This window comes from Oncorhynchus mykiss, chromosome 1 (assembly GCF_013265735.2).
Source record: "Oncorhynchus mykiss isolate Arlee chromosome 1, USDA_OmykA_1.1, whole genome shotgun sequence".
NCBI classification, from domain to species: Eukaryota; Metazoa; Chordata; class Actinopteri; order Salmoniformes; family Salmonidae; genus Oncorhynchus; species Oncorhynchus mykiss.
Window position 1 is genome coordinate 17,362,820 of NC_048565.1, and position 23,956 is coordinate 17,386,775.

Sequence of the window (23,956 nt, forward strand, 5' to 3'; positions counted from 1 at the left end):
TCAACAACTGACACCTACGAAGCGTCGTTACCCATCGCTCCACAAAAGCCGCGGCTTCTGCACACATCAACAACTGACGCCTACGAAGCGTCGTTACCCATCGCTCCACAAAAGCCGCGGCCCTTGCAAGTGACGTCACTGATTGAAACGCTATTTAGCGCCCACGCTAACTAAGCTAGCCGTTTCACATCTGTTACACATGGTTGGCCTTGCCTATTTTTTGAAGGTGGAAGGAGCCAGTTACACACCTGAGCCTGCTTACTGCACAACACATCAATCAGATTGATACATGCGTTTGGGCTATAGGGTGTCTAATTGTTCTACATTTTTTCAATATGGTTGATTTAAACTAGCCTGTTTTGTTTTTGTACAGGCATCACACACTTACCTAAACAGCACCCTCACCTGAGAAGTTGAAATCAAAGGGAGAGAAAGTGGGAATTGAATAACTGCAGTTGACATAGCTAAGTAAATGGAAGAATACTCTTATTGCAATGTGAATGGCTGTTAAAATAGCCTTTGGTTGTGCATAGTGTAGTCTAGGCATTGTCAGGGAACAGCACCCTCTTAGTAGAAGTAGGAAGTGAAGATCTCCCGCACACAGATTGCCTCTCTTGCTGCGTTGTTGGACCCCATCCTTGAAACATACTGCAGAGCAGCAGACTTCCCCTCTGGCACATGGCGGCGAGCTGCAGATCCCCTCCTGGTCCTCGTGTCCATCCTCATGAAGTTATGCAGGACACAGGTAGACTTCACACACCTGAATTCTTCCAGGAGGCAGTCCCTGGTGGCCCTGGTCACCCAACCTTGCAGTGCTCTACATGTTAACTGTAGGCAATCGTTTTGAAGGAATCTCCATTTACAAGGTATCTGTAGGAATATGGAAGACAATGTAGTTAGACTTTTACATCACCAGGTCATTGTAGATTACTAAAGTATAATATCCCTTATAACATTGGATTGATAGATGTGTAGCGTGGTTCATTCTGCGTTGTGTACTTTTAATTAGGACGCTGCCACAACTAGTTACTAGTTGAATTATTTTGATTTGCCCTGCACACGAAGAGACAACACACATTATGTTAACCCTTGGCGCGGTCCTAGCTCTCAGGCACCTTGCTAGCTGAAAGTCAGGCAAAAGAGCGCCAAAAGGAAATAACAGGTGCTGCGTGCACACATTCAATGCACAACAGCACACCATACAATACAAGCAAAACGATGCAGAACATAATTCGGACAAAGTAAAAGACATACCTGCACACGAAGAGACAACATACATTAGGTTAACCCTTGGCGCGGTCCTAGTTCTCAGGCACCTGCGCAAGCACATGGACACTCACTCAAACACTGTCCCAAGTACTCACAAGTTACAATAGATACCCTAGTTAGCGAGCTTTGTGAAACTTGTTAACATTAATCTTTATATTATCCACATTGTAATAAACTTATGGTAGCATAACAGTCCATTGTGTAACATTATGACGGTTTTATATTAAACAATTTCGGAGCCAAGGAAAACATACCTTACTAGTTGAAGGTCAGGCAAAAGAAAACAATAAGGGGGTAAGGAAATACAGGTAACCCGCGATGGACCAAACCAAAATATACAAAACTTTTACAATCACATGTACAATATTGATATGAAAAAGTGTTTGTACACCAAAGAAAAACATTAGCTATGCAGCTGTAATTAAATTTGAAAAAAATACACTGAATTATTATTATCCCCTCTTGACCTGGCCTATTTGAATTGGTCCTTGTGTGCAATTTGGTGCATAATCTAGGGGAATAACATCACACTGCTACAGATGCATGGGCACACGTGTAGCATGTGACAATTACAGGATCATATCAAGGATAGCATCACAAATGAATACATAAATACCACTTGAAGAATTGATCATTTGAATTAGCTGAATCTGAGTCTCCAGCACTGAGAACCACTGCTCTTCATATGTAGACAGGCATTCATAGCTCTTTATCCGAGAACAGAAAACCTCACAAGACTTCATTATACTCAAATATCAACGCACTGAATGTTATGTTACTATTATCTCCGTCCTCACTTCTAGGGACAGGAACTACACAAAAGTACCTGTCCTATCCAGAATAGCCTACTTTCTTACTTTGACAGTTGGGGCTGCTAGCTACAAATGCATTTGGAGTTTGTTTTTTACAATGATAAATACATCAAGATAGCTAATATGAAGTTAGGTAGCTGGTGAAATGTAATTAACTTGGCTAGCTATCTATAGAGTATGTGAAGTTGGCTAGATAGCTAACGTTAGCTTGCTCAATTAAGTTAGCCTGCACTGTAGCTAGTTAGCTAATAATGCATCATTTAACATTTTCGACATATATTTACTTACTTGAATAGGTTCTCCCAGCCATGTCGACAATAGGAAACAGGGTAGCAAAGTTTGTCACCAGAGCGTTTGAGGATATTACTATTGAACTATTAACTCATTTAATAATCAGACCTTCATACAAACTTACTATGCTGAATTTTTTACGCACGGTCAAAATACTGCCAGCACGCCCACAAGCGAATCACAATAAGCGGTAATTTAACGTGTACATGCCCGGTAAAGCGGTATTGTAAACACCGGCGATGTTTGCAGACTTTTTTGCACAGCTTTGACATTGTTACTGATAGTAGTGGTTGCGCTTGGCTTGCACGTGTAAGTTCAGAACACACAACATTCTATATTAGAACTGTGTTATTTGACATGACAAAACCCAAACGGCGTTCCAACCTATAGTATTCTTTCGATATAACTGTATCTTGTTGCAAACATCTCAGGCCAGACGAGCGCATCAACAATGGCTCGAATTTTAAACTCAATATCCACATTGTAAGCAGTTAAATTAACTCTCTCTTGAGCCCGTCTTTCTCAAAGTAGCCTACAACATACATTGGACTTCAATGTGCTATCCAGATGACATTTTTTGATCATTTCTCAAGTTTCTATTTCTGAGTCCCTAGTATAGAACGCCCTCTGGTGGAGGATCTACTATCGCTCTGCACTGCAGGTGGAAATGTCTGTTGGACCTATAAAAACGGTGTGCAAAATAAATATACATTTTTTTTATTCTGTAAATATCTTCAACACTGGAGATATCTTTAATAGTAAAAATTGGTATGGACAGCCAGAAAAACGATGTTTGTTTTGCACAATCAAATTAACTGAAAACATGATTCAACGTGGAAGTGTTTAATTGTGTATGATAAATATGTCTATAATAGATGTCAAACTCATTCCACGGAGGGCCGATTGTCTGTGGGTTTTCGCTCCTCCCTTGTACTTGATTGATGAATTAAGGTCACTAATTAGTAAGGAACTCCGATTGTCTGGGGCTTAATTGAAAGATAAAACTAAAACCTGTCGACACTAGGCCCTCCGTGGAATGAGTTTGACACCACTGGGCTATATGGCTGCATTTACACAGGAAGCCCAATTCTGATATATTTTTTTAATAATTGGTCTTTTGATCAATCAGAACAATGTGTAAATTATGTGGGACCTCTGCTGTACCAACATACTGAGGGCGCGTTCCTCTGCAGTCCTCTGCTCAGACGTTGCTGACGACTGTCAGATCTTACAACGCCTGGATAGGTATTTTATTTATCAGCTAAGCACATCATAACAATCTTTTTTTAAAGAAATGTATTGACAAATATCAACAAACAAAAGAGGATAAGTCATAGCAATCTGGTGCCCGATTGCACAGTCAATGAAGTGACACGGAACCATTGTCTCAGCCTTCATTCCACAATGATGGGATACAGATTGCCATATTGACCTCTAAAGTTGACTTTTGTTTTGCTTTTTAACTAACCCTTTTCCTAGCCTTAACCTAATTATCCTAACCTGCTACGAAAAGTCAATTCTGACATAACCGGTATTCTATCTACGTAGTGCAAAACCGGTGCAACTGTCTGCGATCATCATCTTTGGAGGCGGTTTGATTGCAGGAAGTGACGAAATTAGCAAGAAGTCTATGGGCTTGTTTGACATTGCAGCCGACAATGGGCTTGCATCATAAATAACTACTAATTATTATTTGTAAATCAGTCACATTTGACCTATGAGACATTACGGTTTGACCCTCACGAGCACGGCCAGTGCAGCCGACTGCCAGATCTACACACCACCTTGTATCATACATAACGACTCATTATTATTTGTAGATAGTAAGAATTTACTCACGACACATCACGGTTTTGATGCTCTCGAACCCGGTCTACGAGTATTTTCTCAACATTGTACATACTGCCGCATTCATGACAACTCGGAACTTTCCGACATGGAATCTCGTTGTATAAAGTTAATGTCCGAGTTTCTCCACTTGGAACTTATCAGAATCAACCAAAAGGAAGCTCTACAAAAAACGTACCGAAATGTTAACTCGGGGAATCCGAGTTTCCGATTTGTCTGGAACGCGGCATAGTAGCTTCTCCACGTCTCACACTGCTGGCCTTGCTGCCACACACTGCCGCCGGTGACTCCGAAGTGGAAGATGGCTGCGGTGGAGCGTCCCCCAGTCAAGGAAGGGGTCCGGATAGCTTTACTCTGTTTCTGTTGGTATACTGTTAGTTCGGGAGGCAACGTAGTTAACAAAATTATTCTAAATGGGTTCCCTTATCCTGTCACAGTTTCGCTTTTTCATATATTCTCAATCGTCGTCTTCCTTCCACCGTTGCTGCGAGCATGGGGAGTCCCCAAAACAGAAATACCAACTAGATACTTCAAATGGTATATTATCCCTTTAGCTTTTGGAAAATACTTCGCATCTGTGTCGGCCCACTTCAGTATATGGAAGGTACCGGTTTCCTACGCACACACTGGTAAGCATTGCAAGAACTCCGAATTAGGCTAGCTAGCGCAGAAGCATTGCTTGGTATTCTAACTAGCAACATGGAATGCTTGCTAGCTAGCTAGCGTTACCTTGCTAACATCAACTTCAATGAATTGGTGTCTTGTGCTGGACAATTTAGGCAAGTTTTAAGTGAATTGGCTTCCTTTGCATGGGACTGTATTACCCACGTTCCGTTTAACCGAAGAGCTTGCGACATACTGGGTTATTTGAATACCTATTTGTTTGGGGGAGGGCCCCACCTAGCCAGTGCCTAAAATTGTAATGTTACTTTTATTTAACCATTATTTAATTTGGCAAGTCAGTTGAGAACAAATTATTATTTACAATGACGAGCTACACCGGACGACGCTGGGCCAATTGTGCTGCGCCCTATGGGACTCCAATTACGGCCGGATGTGATACAGCCTGGATTCGAACCAGGGTGTCTGTAGCACTGAGATGCAGTGCCTTAGACTGCTGCGCAGTCTCATTCAGTGGCAAAGAACAGTAAGGCTGGACCTCCGTTGATCATTAAGTAAATTGTTAAACCTGTGCGTTAACCATCGTTTTTCTGCTCACAATAGGTTTTATGTTGTGTTACTCCTTATGATGCATTCTTGCCTGTCATGTATGACGTCCATGGTTACAACTACAGCGTACTAAGCCTAATACCTGCTACAGCGACAGCCTATAGGGTAGTGTGTGACTGCAGTTTGTCACCTCAAAATGAAAGTGTAAAGTATGATTATTCACAATGAGTATTTGAATTATGCTGTCATTACTATGAGAAAGCAGAACTTCAAGGTACTGTGTCAGGGATTGGCATTGAGTTCTGAACAGCACTAGCCCATCGGGCAAGACAGGAGTATTTCTTGGTTAACCGAAGATTATGGTCACTTGATTGAAAATGTAGAAGTAGTTTACACACGGAAATGCCATTACTTGTCTTTCACCTAAAAAACTGGGAGGAACCAGAATGATCTGTTTAAGGTACTGAACATCTTTGCATTAAATTCCACCTGCCCAATTACTGTTTCCTGACTGCTCAGTTCACTTGCCCCCCGATAATACTTAATGTCAATCCCTATGTGTTATGCCCTTTACTTCCTAATTAGTTAGGTACCCAATGTTCCACGTCAGCGCCCATACAGTGTAACTAACTCATTGCTGTCTCACCTCACTAACTGACACGTCAAGCTATGGCGTGATGATGCAATATGCAAAGTAACACGTTTGTTTTTACCAGGGGTGTGTCTGTGACAGACAATACACAATGAAACTTAAACTGTAGGTGTGAGGCACAGTTGCATGGGCAACTAAGTCTTTAAACCACTGTATCTCAAAAGTCATGCTCCTTACCTTTCCAATCAATACCCGTTCCACTCAAGCCATTGTCCTCAATTCATGCACTGAACAGGATCTTTTTATCCATTTTCCAATCTGACATTCTTTGTTTCTTTTCACCCCACAGTCAAAGCCACAATGCCAATATGGGTTGTGTTGTTATCAAGGATTATCATGAAGGAGAAGCAAACAACAAAAGTGAGTAACTCAGAAAATTGTACATAAAGCTGCTTTGGAAGATATTTTGTCCATGCAATGGTGACATGGCACAATATGAGCCTGTATGTTGGCTCATATATCTGCCAGCCTTGCAGGTGCATTTACAGAAAATGTACCCCGCTTCTTACTTCATGTTAACACTGCAGGGGCTTTAGTAGTGTTCCGCAAAACAAAGCTATTTATGTGTCATAGGCATTTAGAGGTTGGGCAAATGTGACATGTCCCAAAACAAATGAGCAAAACAACTGCATGTGTATGGATGGCCATCTTTTTTCAACTGTACTTTGAGACTCCATGATTAGAAATATCCTGCTGACTTTGGCCTAGTAACACTTTATTTGGATAGTCCATCTGTAGATGCTCTACAGACTATCTACTAACCATGACCTTAACCCTAGCCCTAACCTTAACTCTTATTCTAAAAGTACCTTAACCGTAACCTTAGCAAGCAGTTGCTTATCAACAGATTGTTTGTTGATATTTATCAATCTGTATAGCATCTACAGATGGAAAATCTGGACTACCCAAATAAAGTATAACCCTTTCTCTTTTGCACTCCTGTCTTGTGCCTGTCTCAGGTGTACGTATCTCTCATCCCCATCATCGGAGGAGTGCTTCTGGCCACGATGACAGAAATGTCCTTTGATGTATCTGGGTTAGTCAGTGCCCTGGCTGCCACACTCTGCTTCTCTCTGCAAAACATCTTCTCCAAAAAGGTACATCTTACCAGTCTGCACCTTTTCAAAAATACTGTTATTTATGTGTTGTTAGATGATGGATAAAAGTATAGCCGGAGAACACATTTTGAACTTTGGTGGACATTTAAATGACTTATGTGTTTGGGTAATGGTTGGAGAATGAACTCAAGCTGTTTTATTTAATAGAATACTGTATTGCCATTGAAGGAATGGATCATTCACACTGTAAAAGCATTCCTTGCAATATTCAAGTGCAGATATAGTAGACGGCACTCATACTAAACATGAAAACACCCGAAAGGAAAACTCAAGGGCAAGGCCTATGAGTGTGAAGCCTTGTGAATCTTTTCAATGTATTTGTTCTTTACATACTGTCGATGTGCAGTATGGGTAGTGTCCTATACTATGCTGATGTGGCCTCCCTTCAACCAATATTTGAGGAAAACATATTTCCTCCATTGGACATTATTACTTGGTTAAATGCTGTTTTATGAAAACTGACAAGTGGTAGAATTACTTTTGATATTACTAACCCTGCTGTTACATTATTGTGTAATGATTTGTAGTGTTAAGAGTTTAACAACCATGTCTTGTTGATTACCAACTGTGATTTCATTACCTGTCTATCATGCTGTTGATGAAGAAAACCAAAGCATTCAACGAACAAGGAATTTGTGCCCTCTCAATTTATAACAATGTGTCTTTGCGTAACCTTGATGTATTTTGCTGCCCACTGATTTCCAAGGTAAACACACAACAGTTTTCTGAAATGGCTGGCCTAAGAAATGACAAAGCTATGAATTAATATTCATTGCTTTTTAGGTGCTGCGGGACACGAGGATCCACCACCTGAGACTTCTCAACATACTGGGCTTCAATGCTGTTTTCTTCATGGTGCCTACGTGGGTTCTGGTGGACCTCTCCTCATTCTTGGTTGAGGGGGATTTTGTGAGTTTAAATAATACGTGCTTCAGTTTTGTCAAGTGTATGCGCAGGTTCATGTATGTTACACGTCAAATAATGTGATCTTTTGTTGTCCGGCTTATGAGCTTATATGATAGTGTTTCATCTACTGGTAGTGTGTGTGTGTGCCATACATATGATATATTTAACATACACAAGTCCACAGGAATGTCATACACTGGGTACCAGAGGAGGCTGGTGAGAGGAGCTATAGGAGGACGGACTCATTGTAATGGCTGGAAGGGAATATTGGAACGGAGTCAAACATACGTTTGACTCTATTCCATTCCAATGAGCCCGTCCTCTTATAGCTCCTCCTACCAGCCTCCTCTGGTATGTACTATGAACATTTTTTCCACATTATGTACCATACTTTTATTATCCACTTGCTAGCCTGGAGCTAGCCTATGCTAAGCCCATCTCCTGGCTAGCTGAAGAGGACCATCAGCCACTCCTTGGGCTACAATATCTATTTTGCCAATTGGCCTGGACCCTTTTTATTGCCGATACGGAGCCCCGCCGATCCATGACTACTGATGTAATCCGTCCGAGTTTTTTTTTCAACTGGCTCCTTCGTCGTGACGTCCCCTGAATGTCCATCTGCTAGCCGCTGCCCGCTAGCTATCTAGAGTAGGTCGACCGATTAATTAGGGCCTATTTCAAGTTTTCATAACAATCGGAAATCTGTATTTTTGGGCGCCGATTAAAATTATTATTTTTTTTTAATTTTTAAAAACATTTTTTATACCTTTAACTAGGCAAGTCAGCTAAGAACACATTCTTATTTTCAATGATGGCCTAGGAACGGTGGGTTAACTGCCTCGTTCAGGGGCAGAACGATAGATTTACACCTTGTCAGCTCGGGGGATTCAATCTTGCAATCTTACAGTTAACTGGTCTAACGCAATAACGACCTGCCTCTCTCTCGTTGCACTCCACAAGCAGTTACGCGAATGCAGTAAGCCAAGTTGCTAGCTAGCATTAAACTTAATTTATAAAAAACAATCATAATCACTAGTTAACTACACATGGTTGATGATATGTGTCTTGCGTTGCATATAATCTGACTGAGCGATGATAGGCAGAAGCAGGCGCGTAAACATTAATTCAAACAGTACTTTAGTGCATTTTGCCAGCAGCTCTTTGTTGTGCGTCAAGCATTGCACTGTTTATGACTTCAAACCTATCAACTCCCGAGATGAGGCTGGTGTAACCGAAGTGAAATGGCTAGCTAGTTAGCGCGCGCTAATAGCGTTTCAAACGTCACTCGCTCTGAGCCTTGCAGTGGTTGTTTCCCTTGCTCTGCATAGGTAACGCTGCTTCGAGGGTGGCTGTTGTCGTTCTGTTCCTGGTTCGAGCCCAGGGAGGAGCGAGGAGAGGGACGGAAGCTATACTGTTACACTTGCAATACTGAAGTGCCTATAAGAACATCCAATAGTCAAAGGTTAATGAAATACAAATGGTATATAGGAAAATAGTCCTATAATTCCTATAATAACTACAACCTAAATCTTCTTACCTGGGAATCACTCATGAAGACTCATGTTAAAAGGAACCACCAGCTTTCATATGTTCTGAGCAAGGAACTGAAACGTTAGCTTTCTTACATAGCACATATTGCGCTTTTACTTTCTTCTCCAACACTTTGTTTTTGCATCATTTAAACCAAATTGAACATGTTTCATTATTTACTTGAGGCTAAATTGATTTTATTGACGTATTATATTAAGTTAAAATAAGTGTTCATTCAGTATTGTTGTAATTGTCATTATTACAAATATATATATATATATTTTTTAAATGGTCCTCCAGTAATCGGTATCGGCGCTGAAAAATTATAATCGGTCGACCTCTAATCTAGAGCATACCGGACTGTTAGCTGTAGTGGCCCATCAGTCAATTTCTTGGGCTACTATTCCTATTTTGCCAATTGGCCTAGACCCTTTTACTATACAGACACCTGCTGATCCAGCACGACTGGTCTACCGACGTAACCGCAAGAGGGGGCTACAACAACTGACTTCTTCCGTCACGACGTCCCTCTAAGGCCCTTCTGCTAGCCCTGGCCCGCTAGCTGTCTGGATCGCCCTGTCTCCAGCCCGTCCAGCTACTCATTGGACCCTATAATCACTCGGCTACGCATGCCTCTCCCTAATGTCAATATGCCTTGTCCATTGCTGTTTTGGTTAGTGATTATTGTCTTGTTTCACTGTAGAGCCTCCAGCCCTGCTCAAAATGCCTCAGCTATCCCTCTTGTCCTACCCCCCACACATGTGGTGACCTCACCTGGTTTAATTGATGTCTCTAGAGAGACATTAAATCTAGAATCGGCTTCCTATTTCGCAACAAAGCATTCTTCACTCATGCTGCCAAACATACCCTCGTAAAACTGACTATCCTACCGATCCTTGACTTCGGCGAAGTCATTTGAAAAATAGCCTCCATTACCCTACTCAGACTGCACCCAATTTACTATCACAGTGCCATCCGTTTTGTCACCAAAGCCCCATATACAACCCACCACTGCAACCTGGATGATCTCGTTGGCTGGCCCTCGCTTCATATTCGTCGCCAAACCCACTGGCTCCAGGTCATCTATAAGTCCTTGCTAGGTAAAGTCCCCCCTTATCTCAGCTCGCTGGTCACCATAGCAGCACCCACCTGTAGCACGCGCTACAGCAGGTATATTTCACTGGTCCCCCCCAAAGCCAATTCCTCCTTAGGCCGCCTTTCCTTCCAGTTCTCTGCCCCCAATGACTGGAACGAATTGCAAAAATCACTGAAGCTGGAGACCCATGTCTCCCTCACTGTCTTTAAGCACCAGCTGTCAGAGCAGCTCACAGATCACTGCACCTGTATGTAGCCCATCTGTAAATAGAACATCCAACTTCCTCATCCCCATACTGTTATTTTTTTTTTGCTCTTTTGCACCCCAGTATCTCTACTTGCACATTCGTCTTTTGCACATCTATCACTCCAGTGTTTAACTTCTTGATGCACCCATCCTGTTAGCAGGATCATTTTCGTCAACATCCACTGAATTGCAGAGCGCCAAATTTAAATTACTAACATTTTTTAATTTTCATGAAATCACAAGTGCAATATAGCAAAATACAGCTTAGCTTGTTGTTAATCCACCTGGCATGTCAGATTTCAAAAAAGCTTTTCGGCGAAAGCATACCAAGCGTTTATGTAAGAACATCTCTCTCAGCAGACAAAACATTACAAACAGCTAGCAGCCAAGTAGATTGGTCACGAAAGTCAGAAAAGCAATAAAAATGAAACGCTTACCTTTGGTCTTCGGATGTTTGCACTCACGAGACACCCAGTTACACAATAAATGTTCCTTTTGTTCCATAAAGATTATTTTTATATCCAAAATACCTCCATTTGGTTGGCGCGTTATGTTCAGAAATCCACAGGCTCCAGCGGTCACGACCGGGCAGAAACAAATTCCAACTAGTATCCGTAAAGTTCGTAGAAACATGTCAAGTGTTTTTATAATCAATCCTCAGGTTGTTTTTACAATATATAATCTATAATATTTCAACCGGGACGATAGCTTCTTCAATAGGAGAGAGAGAGAAAATGTCTGCTCCACTCTGTTGTGCATGCAAAATGCTGCTGGCACCCAGCCATCCAATGACTCGATGTGATCTTTCTCGCTCATTTTTCAAAATAAAAGCCTGAAACTATGTCTAAAGACTGTTCCACTATGTGGAAGCCATAAGAAAATTAATCTGGTTGATATCCCTTTTAAATGGAGGGAAGGCATGCAATGGAACAGAGGTTTCAGGAAAAACAGCACTTCCTGGTTGGATTTTCTTCAGGTTTTCGCCTGCAATATCAGTTCTGTTATACTCACAGACAATATTTTGACAGTTTTGGAAACTTTAGTGTTTTCTATCCTAATTTGACAATTATATGCATATTCTAGATTCTGGGCCTGAGAAATAGGCAGTTTCATTTGGGTACGTTTTTCATCCATACATCAAAATACTGCCCCCTACACACTACAGGTTAATAACTAAATTGTAATTATTTTGCCACTATGGCCTATTTATTGCCTACCTCCCTTATCTTACCTCATTTGCACATACTGTATATATACTTTTTCTCTATTGTATTATTGACTGTATGTTTGTTTAGTCCAGGTGTAACACTGTTGTTTGTCGCACTGCTTTGCTTTATCTTGGCCAGGTCACAGTTGTAAATGAGAACTTGTTTTCAACTGACCTACCTGGTGAAATAAAAAAATAAGTAATACTAAATTAACCTCCACACCCCAAAATCTTTAGTATCCGGTTGCCTTTTATTCAATTGTACCATTGAGACCACAACCTGGATACGTTCTCTTTTCCTAGAAAGTCGTGACTAAATCCATTGTTCTCTCCAAATATCCAAGTAATCACTCCCCCTCTCTCTCCCTCTTCTGCATAACCCCTCCAGACGGGCATGTCTGAATGGACAGGCACTTTTCTCCTCCTCCTGGTCAGCGGCTTCTGTAACTTTGCCCAGAATGTCATCGCCTTCAGTGTCCTCAACCTGATCAGCCCGCTGAGCTACGCCGTGGCCAACGCCACCAAGAGGATCATGGTCATCAGCATATCGCTCCTAATGCTACGCAACCCCGTCAGCTCCACCAACATCATGGGCATGATGACGGCAATAGTGGGCGTCTTCCTGTACAACAAGGTGAGTCTCTTTGACATGCTTACATTTACGTTTTAGTTATTTAGCAGACGCTGTTATCCAGTCATTACAATCACTGCATTCAACTAAAATGTGTAAAACAACCACTTTCACAATTATTGCAAGTTCAACCTTATAATATTCACTGTTTGCTAAATCAGTGCTAGTAAGAAAAAAGAGAAATGCGAGTGTGAAGGACTCTTGTCCATCTTTCGAAAACGTCTAAAACATAATCTCTTGAAATAGTATTTTAAATAAGACATCTGAAATTTTCCAACACTTTGGCCACCAACAACTAATTCAACTTAGTTCATGAAATAGATTAACAATTATATCAAACTCAGCATTCAGCATGCAGGTGTATAATATACAGTTGAAGTCGGAAGTTTACATACACTTATGTTGGAGTCATTAAAACTTGTTTTTCAACCACTCCACAATTTTCTTGTTAACAAACTATAGTTAAGTCGGTTAGGACATCTACTTTGTGCATAACAAAAGTAATTTTTCCAACAATTGTTTACAGAAAGATTATTTCACATATAATTCACTGTATCACAATTCCAGTGGGTCAGAAGTTTACATACACTAAGTTGACTGTGCCTTTAAACAGCTTGGAAAATGATGTCATGGCTTTAGAAGCTTCTGATAGGCTAATTGACATTATTTGAGTCAATTGGAGATGTACCTGTGGATGAATTTCAAGGCCTACCTTCAAACTGAGTGCCTCTTTGCTTGACATCATGGGAAAATCAAAAGAAATCATCCAAGACCTCAGAAAAAACATTGTAGACCTCCACAAGTCTGGTTCATCCTTGGGAGCAATTTCCATAAGCCTGAAGGTACCACGTTCATCTGTACAAACAACAGTACGCAAGTATAAACACCATGGGACCACGCAGCCGTCATACCGCTGAGGAGGAGACGCATTCTGTCTCCTAGAGATGAATGTACTTTGGTGTGAAAAGTGCAAATCAATCCCAGAACAACAGCAAAGGACCTTGTGAAGATGCTGGAGGAAACGGGTACCGAATTATCAATATCCACAGTAAAATGAGTCCTATATCGACATAACCTGAATGGCCGCTCAGCAAGGACAAAACTACTGCTCCAAAACCGGCATAAAAAAAGCCAGACTACGGTTTGCAACTACACATGGGGACAAAGATCATACTTTTTGGAGAAATGTCCTCTGGTCTGATGAAACAAAAATAGAACTGTTTGGCCATAATGACCATCGTTACATTTGGAGGAAAAGGGGCAGGCTTGCAAGCCGAAGAACACCATCCCAACCGTGAAGCCTGGGGGTGGCAGCAGCATGTTGTGGGGGTGCTTTGCTGCAGGAGGGACTGGTGCACTTAACAAAATAGATGGCGTCACGAGGGAGGAAAGTTGTGGATATATTGAAGCAACATCTCAAGACATCAGTCAGGAAGTTAAAGCTTGGTCGTAAATGGGTCTTCCAAATGGACAATGACCCCAAGCTTGCAAAATGGCTTAAGGACAACAAAGTCAAGGTATTGGAGTGGCCATCACAAAGCCCTGACCTCAATCCTCTGTGGGCAGAACTGAAAAAGCGTGTGTGAGCAAGGAGGCCTGCAAACCTGACTCAGTTACACCAGCTTCTGACAAAAATTCACCCAACTTATTGTGGGAAGCTTGTGAAAGGCTACCTGGAACGTTTGACCCAAGTTAAAACAATTTAAAGGCAATGCTACCAAATATTAATTGAGTGTAAGTAAACTTCTGACCCACTGGGAATGCGATGAAAGAAATAAAAGCTGAAATAAATCGTTCTCTCTACTTTTATTCTGACATTTCACATTCTTAAAATTAAGTGGTGATCCTAACTGACCTAAGAAAGGGAATTTTTACTAGGATTAAATGTCAGGAATTGTGAAACTGACTTTAAATGTATTTGACTAAGGTACAGTGCCTTGCGAAAGTATTCGGCCCCCTTGAACTTTGCGACCTTTTGCCACATTTCAGGCTTCAAACATAAAGATATAAAACTGTATTTTTTTGTGAAGAATCAACAACAAGTGGGACACAATCATGAAGTGGAACAACATTTATTGGATATTTCAAACTTTTTTAACAAATCAAAAACTGAAAAATTGGGCGTGCAAAATTATTCAGCCCCCTTAAGTTAATACTTTGTAGCGCCACCTTTTGCTGCGATTACAGCTGTAAGTCGCTTGGGGTATGTCTCTATCAGTTTTGCACATCGAGAGACTGAAATGTTTTCCCATTCCTCCTTGCAAAACAGCTCGAGCTCAGTGAGGTTGGATGGAGAGCATTTGTGAACAGCAGTTTTCAGTTCTTTCCACAGATTCTCGATTGGATTCAGGTCTGGACTTTGACTTGGCCATTCTAACACCTGGATATATTTATTTTTGAACCATTCCATTGTAGATTTTGCTTTATGTTTTGGATCATTGTCTTGTTGGAAGACAAATCTCCGTCCCAGTCTCAGGTCTTTTGCAGACTCCATCAGGTTTTCTTCCAGAATGGTCCTGTATTTGGCTCCATCCATCTTCCCATCAATTTTAACCATCTTCCCTGTCCCTGCTGAAGAAAAGCTGCCACCACCATGTTTGACAGTGGGGATGGTGTGTTCAGGGTGATGAGCTGTGTTGCTTTTACGCCAAACATAACATTTTGCATTGTTGCCAAAAAGTTCCATTTTGGTTTCATCTGACCAGAGCACCTTCTTCCACATGTTTGGTGTGTCTCCCAGGTGGCTTGTGGCAAACTTTAAACAACACTTTTTATGGATATCTTTAAGAAATGGCTTTCTTCTTGCCACTCTTCCATAAAGGCCAGATTTGTGCAATATACGACTGATTGTTGTCCTATGGACAGAGTCTCCCACCTCAGCTGTAGATCTCTGCAGTTCATCCAGAGTGATCATGGGCCTCTTGGCTGCATCTCTGATCAGTCTTCTCCTTGTTTGAGCTGAAAGTTTAGAGGGACGGCCAGGTCTTGGTAGATTTGCAGTGGTCTGATACTCCTTCCATTTCAATATTATCGCTTGCACAGTGCTCCTTGGGATGTTTAAAGCTTGGGAAATCTTTTTGTATCCAAATCCGGCTTTAAACTTCTTCACAACAGTATCTCGGACCTGCCTGGTGTGTTCCTTGTTCTTCATGATGCTCTCTGCGCTTTTAACGGACCTCTGAGACTATCACAGTGCAGGTGCATTTATACGGAGACTTGATTACACACAGGTGGATTGTATTTATTATATTTATATTTATCAGTTTGCTGCACTGAAAGTAAAGGGGCTGAATAATTTTGCACGCACAATTTCAGTTTTTGATTTGTTAAAAAAGTTTGAAATATCCAATAAATGTCGTTCCACTTCATGATTGTGTCCCACTTGTTGTTGATTCTTCACAAAAAAATACAGTTTTATATCTTTGTTTGAAGCCTGAAATGTGGCAAAAGGTCGCAAAGTTCAAGGGGGCCGAATACTTTCGCAAGGCACTGTATATGTACAGTTGTGGCCAAAAGTTGAGAATGACATATTAATTTCCAAAGTCTGCTGCCTCAGTTTGTATGATGGCAATTTGCATATACTCCAGAATGTTGTGAAGAGTGATCAGATGAATTGCAATTCATTGCAAAGTCCCTCTTTGCCGTGCAAGTGAACTGAATCGCAAAAAACATTTCCACTGCATTTCAGCGCTGCCACAAAAGGACCAGCTGACGACATGTCAGTGATTCTCTCGTTAACACAGGTGTGAGTGTTGACGAGGACATGGCTGGAGATCACTCTGTCATGCTGATTGAGTTTGAATAACAGACTGGAAGCTTCAAAAGGAAGGTGGTGCTTGGAATCATTGTTCTTCCTCTGTCAACCATGGTTACCTGCAAGGAAACACGTGCCATCATCATCATTGCTTTGCACAAAAAGGGCTTCACAGGCAAGGATATTGCTGCCAGTAAGATTGCACCTAAATCAACCATTTATCAGATCATGAAGAACTTCAAGGAGAGTGGTTCAATTGTTGTGAAGAAGGCTTCAGGGTGCCCAAGAAAGTCCAGCAAGTGCCAGGACCATCTCCTAAAGTTGATTCATCTGCGGGATCGGGGCACCACCAGTACAGAGCTTGCTCAGGAATGGCAGCAGGCAGGTGTGAGTGCATCTGCATGCTCAGTGAGGCGAAGAGGATGGCCTGGTGTCAAGAAGGGCAGCAAAGAAGCCACTTCTCTCCAGGAAAAACATCAGGGACAGACTGATATTCTGCAAAAGGTACATGCATTGGACTGCTGAGCACTGGGGTAAAGTAATTTTCTCTGAATCGCCTTTCTGATTGTTTGGGGCATCCGGAAAAAAAGCTTGTCCGGAGAAGACAAGGTGAGCACTACCATCAGTCCCGTGTCATGCCAACAGTAAAGCATCCTGAGACCATTCATGTGTGGGGTTGCCTCTTGGCCAAGGGAGTGGGTTCACTCATAATTTTGCCTAAGAACACAGCCATGAATAAAGAATGGTACCAACACATCCTCTGAGAGCAACTTCTCCCAACCATCCAGGAACAGTTTGGTGACGAACAATTCCTTTTCCAGCATGATGGAGCTCCTTGCCATAAGGCAAAAGTGATAACTAAGTGGCCAGGGAACAAAACATTGATATTTTGGGGCCATGGCCAGGAAACTCCCCAGACCTTAATCCCATTGAGAACGTGTGCTCAATCATCAAGAGGCGGGTGGACAAACAAAACCCCACAAATTCTGACAAAGTCCAAGCATTGATTATGCAAGAATGGGCTGTCATCAGTCAGGATGTGGCCCAGAAGTGAATTGACAGCATGCCAGGGCGGATTGCAGAGGTCTTGAAAAAGGGTCAATACTGCAAATATTGACTCTGCATCAACTTCATGTAATTGTCAATAATAGCCTTTGACACTTATAAAATGCTTGTAATTATACTTCAGTATTCCATAGTATATCTGACAAAAATATCTAAAGACACTGAAGCAGCAAACTTTGTGGAAATTAATATTTGTGTGATTCTCAAAACTTTTGGCCACGACTGTAGACTTCCATCTTCAACTGTAGCTCCAATGGGAGCCGTAAAGATATTTTCCCATTTTTAGAATTTGGCAGACACTCTTATCCAGAGCAACATATATTCATCTTAAGATAGCGAGATGAGACAACCACATATAATAAGAACATATCCTTGCACTTGTCTTTTCCTACTTTGCTGATAACTTCTTTATTGAGGAACAATGTACTTACTACGACTGTGTTTTTGTGGTTGACTCACCTTGCTGTCTTAAGATGAATGCACTAATAGTAAATTGCTCTGGATAAGAGCGTCTGCTAAATGAGTAAAATGTCAAATGTGACTGCCTCAAGTTTTTTATTTTTTACATTGAATAAAAGTTTAGACTCAGAGCTAGAAAATGGCATATCATACACTGCAGTTGAAGAACAATATGAAATTAATTCTGCTTTGGAAGTTGTTAAACTTGTAACCCAACTGTAGAAAATGGCCCTTGAATGTTTTGGTACACCTACTCGAGAGCTCTTCTTTGTCTACTCCCGTTCAGTGTCGTTCACACACTCTTAAGCTTTAGCCCCACACATCTCTTTAAGGACTCACATGTGAGGCCATGTGGTAGACATGGCTCACGCTGCACAGTGCTCACGTGCTCTGAAACCCACCCCCACTCACTGTGGAAAGTTTACATACCACATTTAACTTTGGGAAATCACACAGTAATTTACAAAAAATGTGTTTTTTTTTGTTATCCTTTGTTATGTGCTACACTAAGCTATTCCCTTCTCTTCAATGCCAACAGGCGAAATATGACGCAAACAAGGAAGCTAAGAAAAAGCTGCTGCCTTCCTCCAAGCAGGACATGATGTCCTTTGACAATTTGGGACTGGACAAGACGCAGCCCAATGGTTCAGTGCCTTTCTCCCAAGGCTCAGACATTCAGTATGGTCGAAGCAACGTGTTGACCGACCACTTCCAGTACAGCCGGCAGGCCTACACAATGAACTATGGTGCCTCCAACCACCAGTATGTGGTTTAGGCTGGTGGATTTCTCCATGGACATATTGTATTTGTTTCCAGCAGAATTCTTAAACCACCTCTAACAAAAAGAAAGGCAAGTGCTGTCGTATTGGCGGAGAGGGAAGTATCAGTCATGAGTTGGCCAGCGTTTTGGCCAGCGTTTTGGCTAGCGTTTTGGCCAGCGTTTTGGCCAGCGTTTTGGCCAGCGTTTTGGCCAGCGTTTTGGCTAGCGTTTTGGCCAGCGTTTTGGCTAGCGTTTTGTCCCAAACATGTTCTTTAACATATTCTCTTCACCTCCTTGTGTTGTATTTATTTTGATATGAACACTTAAAAAGGGATAGTTAAGTCAAAATCAAAGTTTGTCAGATGTTTTCAGACCCCAAATGTTGTCCACTTCCAACCTTGTCCTTCGTCAACTGTTGCAGATAGTGTCAATCTTTCCAGTTAATTTTGGATTGATGCATACCACTGGATCTACAAAACAGATGGCTTGGAACATGGACTCGTTTGACAAATTTAGATTTTGTAGTGAACTATCTGTTTGTTTTTTGTTTGCTTGCTAAGGAAGAGATGTTCTTATTCTTTTTTTCTGTGGGAGTTCGCTAACATGGGAATAATTGTTACTGTAGCTACAATAGCGTAGTTCAAAAATAAATAGTTCACAACTTTGATATACAGTTAAAGACCATGAAATGTTTACCATGCCCATAATGCCTTGTGAATCAGGCTTGTCCTCAAGGTTACATTGACCCCAATTTTATCACAGAAGGCATGAACATTTTACATAAATGTTTTGCAGAGATTGGCAACATTTGTCCTATACATGTAAAACCGTTTGCCCTTATGACATTTTCTGGTTTGTCTTTTACTAGTGATGGAGGAATGAAAATGTATATAATCGGTTGTAGGTACAGAAAGGTTCCTGGTTTGAATACCCAATCCGAAAAGGGGAAAAATATGTCTGTGTCCTTGAACAAGGCCCTTGTCAGCCATAGTAGTACCTCTGGAGGTTAATGTGAAACAACACATTTTACTGCTCTATCCAGTGTATGTGACAAAAACATATATTTTTTCATTCATTTTGTTCCATATTTACATATCGGCCACTTAATCAATTTGTATCTGATCTAGTAATAGCTGTGTAATATGTCGGTAGAAGGGTCAGGATTGGCAGACTTACTGGATCAGGCTTAAGTGTCAGACTCCTCTTCTTTTGCCTGTTTGTCATTTTGTTCTTAATATTCACACTTACAATCATGTTCTGATTAAGGAGTAGTATTTCCCCCTGCATGCAAGTAATTTAGCCTACAGGGAACAATAGCTGTTTTTCAAAGCTGGTGTGACGCACCTGAACTGGTTATTTACTTTGCAAATCAATGAAAGATGTGACGGAGACTAACTAACTTGTGTGACACTCTAGCAAAATGTTATCCTTGTTGACTATAAAAGGAATATTCTTCTAGTCCAACTTTTTTATTTGAGTTTGCGTGTTTCAATTTGCTACAGCACATTCAAGCATTTTAAGTGGAGAATTTCTTTGCCGTTTCTTAACGGCAGGAAAGTTGGATCTAATCTGATTTTATTGCATGTTCAGCAACTGGCCGGCAACAAACTACATGCTGAGATTTTGAAAAAGCAATTTCGCTGTTTACCATAAATTCAAATAATGTATTTGAATATTCCCCTATGGTATATGATGTATAGTTATGGAAGACTGCACAGAGGATCCATGTGTATTTACACATTTAAGGAACTCTTGTGTGTGAGCTTGTGTGGAATTCTCAGGTAGTTCCAAGCTTATCATAGTCCATTTAGTGAAACTTCCATATCATTTAGTTCGGCAGGTTTGGTCTGTTTACGTAATGAAATTCATACTGGCGTGGTGATTAGGCTATGGGGATTTGAATACATTTGACGGTCACTTATGCCTGTTCTCTGCATGTCCTCATGAGTTTTGACTTGACTTTGTCCTATCATTGTCTTTTGAATCTTCTTTACAGAGAAAACAATTTGTAGAAATCTGTAATTGGATAACAAATGTTTTATTTGTGGAAGGAATATCAAATGTTGGAGCCACAATTTGGATTCTACTAAATCATTTTTCTGTCACCTTTAACATAAGATGTTATGAAGAGCTGTGGTAAATCAGCTTGGATCCCACCTTATTATTTTGTTACTTATTTTGTATTATTGTATGTCATTCTGTTCAAATGTCTCACGGTCTCTTCTTAAATCTATGGTCGAGTTTGTCACATCCTTACGCAAGGTGCCAAATGGAAGGCGCTACCTGGCTCAAAGTGCATCACAAGGATTCTTTTTTTTACTCTAATTTTTTGACCCAGTAGCATGGAGTGATGAATTCTGATGTGCATTATGTATATGTTTAATTTAACGTAAAGCCTAATTTGTCTATACAGTAAGCTAATGGATAACACTTAGAACATGAGAATTTAGAGAAACTTTGTTAGTTCTGGGACGGTATTTGCTATGAGGTTATTTACTGGAATGTACATTTGGAATGTGGGGTTTGCTTTGTAAAAGTTGTATAAATGCAATTTTTTGTGTTTTAAATAATCTTGAACTGAATTTTTACTGAACCAATGTTTATAGATTTTTATTTATGGTGTCTAGGTACAGAAAAGTATACATAAGTGCAACCATGCACAGTGTTGTCTGCTTACGTTTAGTAAATACTATTTTTAAATGTCTAAAAAAATAAATGCATTGTGAAATGAATGTATGATTTAATTTTCTTGATAAAGGTGTGCTGTACATTGAATGCATAGTAAACATTTATTTGACTTTGGACAGGTGGGTGCTTACATTGGTAAAGGATGAAGGTGAGTCATCTATTACTATTGACAATTCTAATGATGATCATCTGTTCAATGCATTGTTTTCAATTGTTTATTTGGACTAGTATGAATTTAAACTAAACGCTTCAGCCTATCCAATTGCCAACTGTAATTTGTAACATATCACACTAACTGTAATTCGCCTAGTTAAATAAAATAATTTAAAAAACAAAGCAAGTGCTCCCTCTTGTGTCAAGAATAAGAATAGACTTTTAACAAGTTAATAATATTTCCCCTCCATATCTAACTTTCAGGCATGGTATGGGTATTTGATTCTTGCTTGGATGAGAACAATAGGACTTTGTATTGGTGGAATTAACTACCAACCACCAACCACAAGAGCCTGTAAGTGGAAATGTAGCTTTGTATCCATTTTGTAGCTACACCTATCCATTTTCACCATATTGCTACACCTATCTAATGTTTACAGTGCCATGGAGGCTGGTAGGGCTATGTAATGGAGAGATGGAAACTTCCCCCTTACATTTATCTAGTAACTATTACACAAAGACTTGTGGCTGCTGTTCCACTTTACCCTTCTCACAAAGTATGCACCGGTAAATTTCCCCTCTTGGATTTAAAAGGAACGGGTGGAAAGTCTCCAGCTGCTTTCACCAGTCTTATACTTTTAATTGATATTTAACACTTTTGTAATCTAGTCCATAAAGCATGATAGGAAGTGAACACTTCTGGGTGAAAGGGTGGACAACAGGAACACAACCCAGGAGAACTAGTCATCTCCCAGGGGATGAGGCATACTCCCACAACCTCCATGACAAAAGTTCAAAAAGCCAGATTTGTTGTTGAGTAACTTCACTCCTGAGATGCATAGCTGCTGCACAGTGTTTCGAATTCAGTCCAATCAAAGTTTTAGAGGAGAAAAATGTGTGGAAATCCAGCCTGGTCTCATCCCACTGGACACAGACGTCAATTCAACATCTGTTCCATGTTGGTTCCAACAGTGTGCCCAGTGGGATAGACTAGACGTAACATAGGGAATGTAAATCCTGGAAACTCATTAGTATGATGTTACATTTTGGAAAGGTTAAAAATTAAAATAAGGTGGTTGGTTGGACCTATAGTTTGAATGCCTAGCACCCCAAAGGTTGCGTGTTCAAATCTCATCGACCACTTTAGCATTTTGCAACTATTGTACTTACTACTTTTGTTGTTGTTGCTACTTTGCAACTACTTAGCCACCTAGCTAACATTAGCCACAACAAATAGGAATTCATAACATATCATACTAGCTGTAATTCGTAACAAATGAAATGGTTGATGGACATCCACAAATGAATACATACTGTACCAAATTAAATGTAACGTACACTGAGTTTACAAAACAGTAGGAACATCTTCCTACTATTGAGTTACACCCCCCTTTTCACTCAGAACAGCCTCAATTTGTCGGGGCATGGACCCTACAAGGTGTCAAGTGTTCCACAGGGATGCTAGCCCATGTTGACGCCAATGCTTCCCATAATTGTGTCAAGTTGGCTGGATGTCCTTTGGGTGTTGGACCATTCTTGATACACACTGTTGAGGGTGAAAAACCCAGCAGCGTTACAACTCTTGACACACTCAAACCGGTGCGCCTGGCACCTACTACCATACTCTGTTCAAAGGCACTTCATTATTTTGTCTTGCCCATTCACCCTCTGAACGGCACACACACAACCCATGTCTCAAGTCTTTAAATGTCGTTCTTTAGCCGGTCTCCTCCCCTTCATCTACACTGATTGATGTGGATTTAACAGGTGACATCAATAAGGCATCAGCTTTCACCTGGATTCACCTGGTCAGTCTGTCATGGAAAGAGCAGGTGTTCCTAATGTTTTAAATACTCAACGTTTACGAGATGGAGGGAGACAAACTTACATTTACTATGTTACGTCTATGCTTGAGTCCAGGTTACATCCTGCTGCTCCTCTGTGGTTGTTTACACCTCTGCAGAAGAGGCACCAAAGTGTCTGCTGTGAAACATCTGCTTTTTTAGTAGCATTGGTGAGGGGTAGATCCAGGAAATGTAACTTTATATCTTGTGCATTAACTGCCTTTGAGATTGATCCATTAGCCCCTCAAGGGTCTGATATGCAGTAACTAATCACACTATCAGCAAGGGTATTGGTTTAACAAGTAATGGTCACTCTATGTGGCCTCAATGGAGAAAAAACAGGTTATCTCAGACCAAGCTCAACATTCTCATTGCTTTTAGCCGTACCCTTATCCTACTCCTCCTCTTTTCCTTTGGTGATGTAGAGGTGAATCCAGGCCCTGCAGTGCCTAGCTCC

General features: G+C 40.9%; 1 protein-coding gene and 1 long non-coding RNA gene across 2 annotated transcripts; one reads left to right on the forward strand and one right to left on the reverse strand.

The window, feature by feature from the left end:
• Positions 1-79: 79 nt before the first annotated feature.
• LOC118942066 lies at positions 80-2,673 on the reverse strand. Its single transcript, XR_005038000.1, has 3 exons — positions 2,370-2,673; positions 1,255-1,316; positions 80-870 (listed from the first exon to the last, which is right to left on the reverse strand). It is a non-coding gene; the product is annotated as an uncharacterized LOC118942066 (long non-coding RNA).
• Positions 2,674-4,229: 1,556 nt separating this feature from the next.
• On the forward strand, positions 4,230-21,589 carry slc35e1 (solute carrier family 35 member E1). The gene is made up of 6 exons (XM_021569587.2): positions 4,230-4,849; positions 6,332-6,402; positions 7,002-7,139; positions 7,944-8,069; positions 12,534-12,779; positions 18,593-21,589. The coding sequence occupies exons 1-6, from the start codon at positions 4,522-4,524 to the stop codon at positions 18,827-18,829; spliced, it is 1,146 nt and encodes a 381-aa protein (XP_021425262.1). The 5' UTR covers positions 4,230-4,521; the 3' UTR covers positions 18,830-21,589.
• The last annotated feature ends 2,367 nt before the right edge of the window (positions 21,590-23,956 follow it).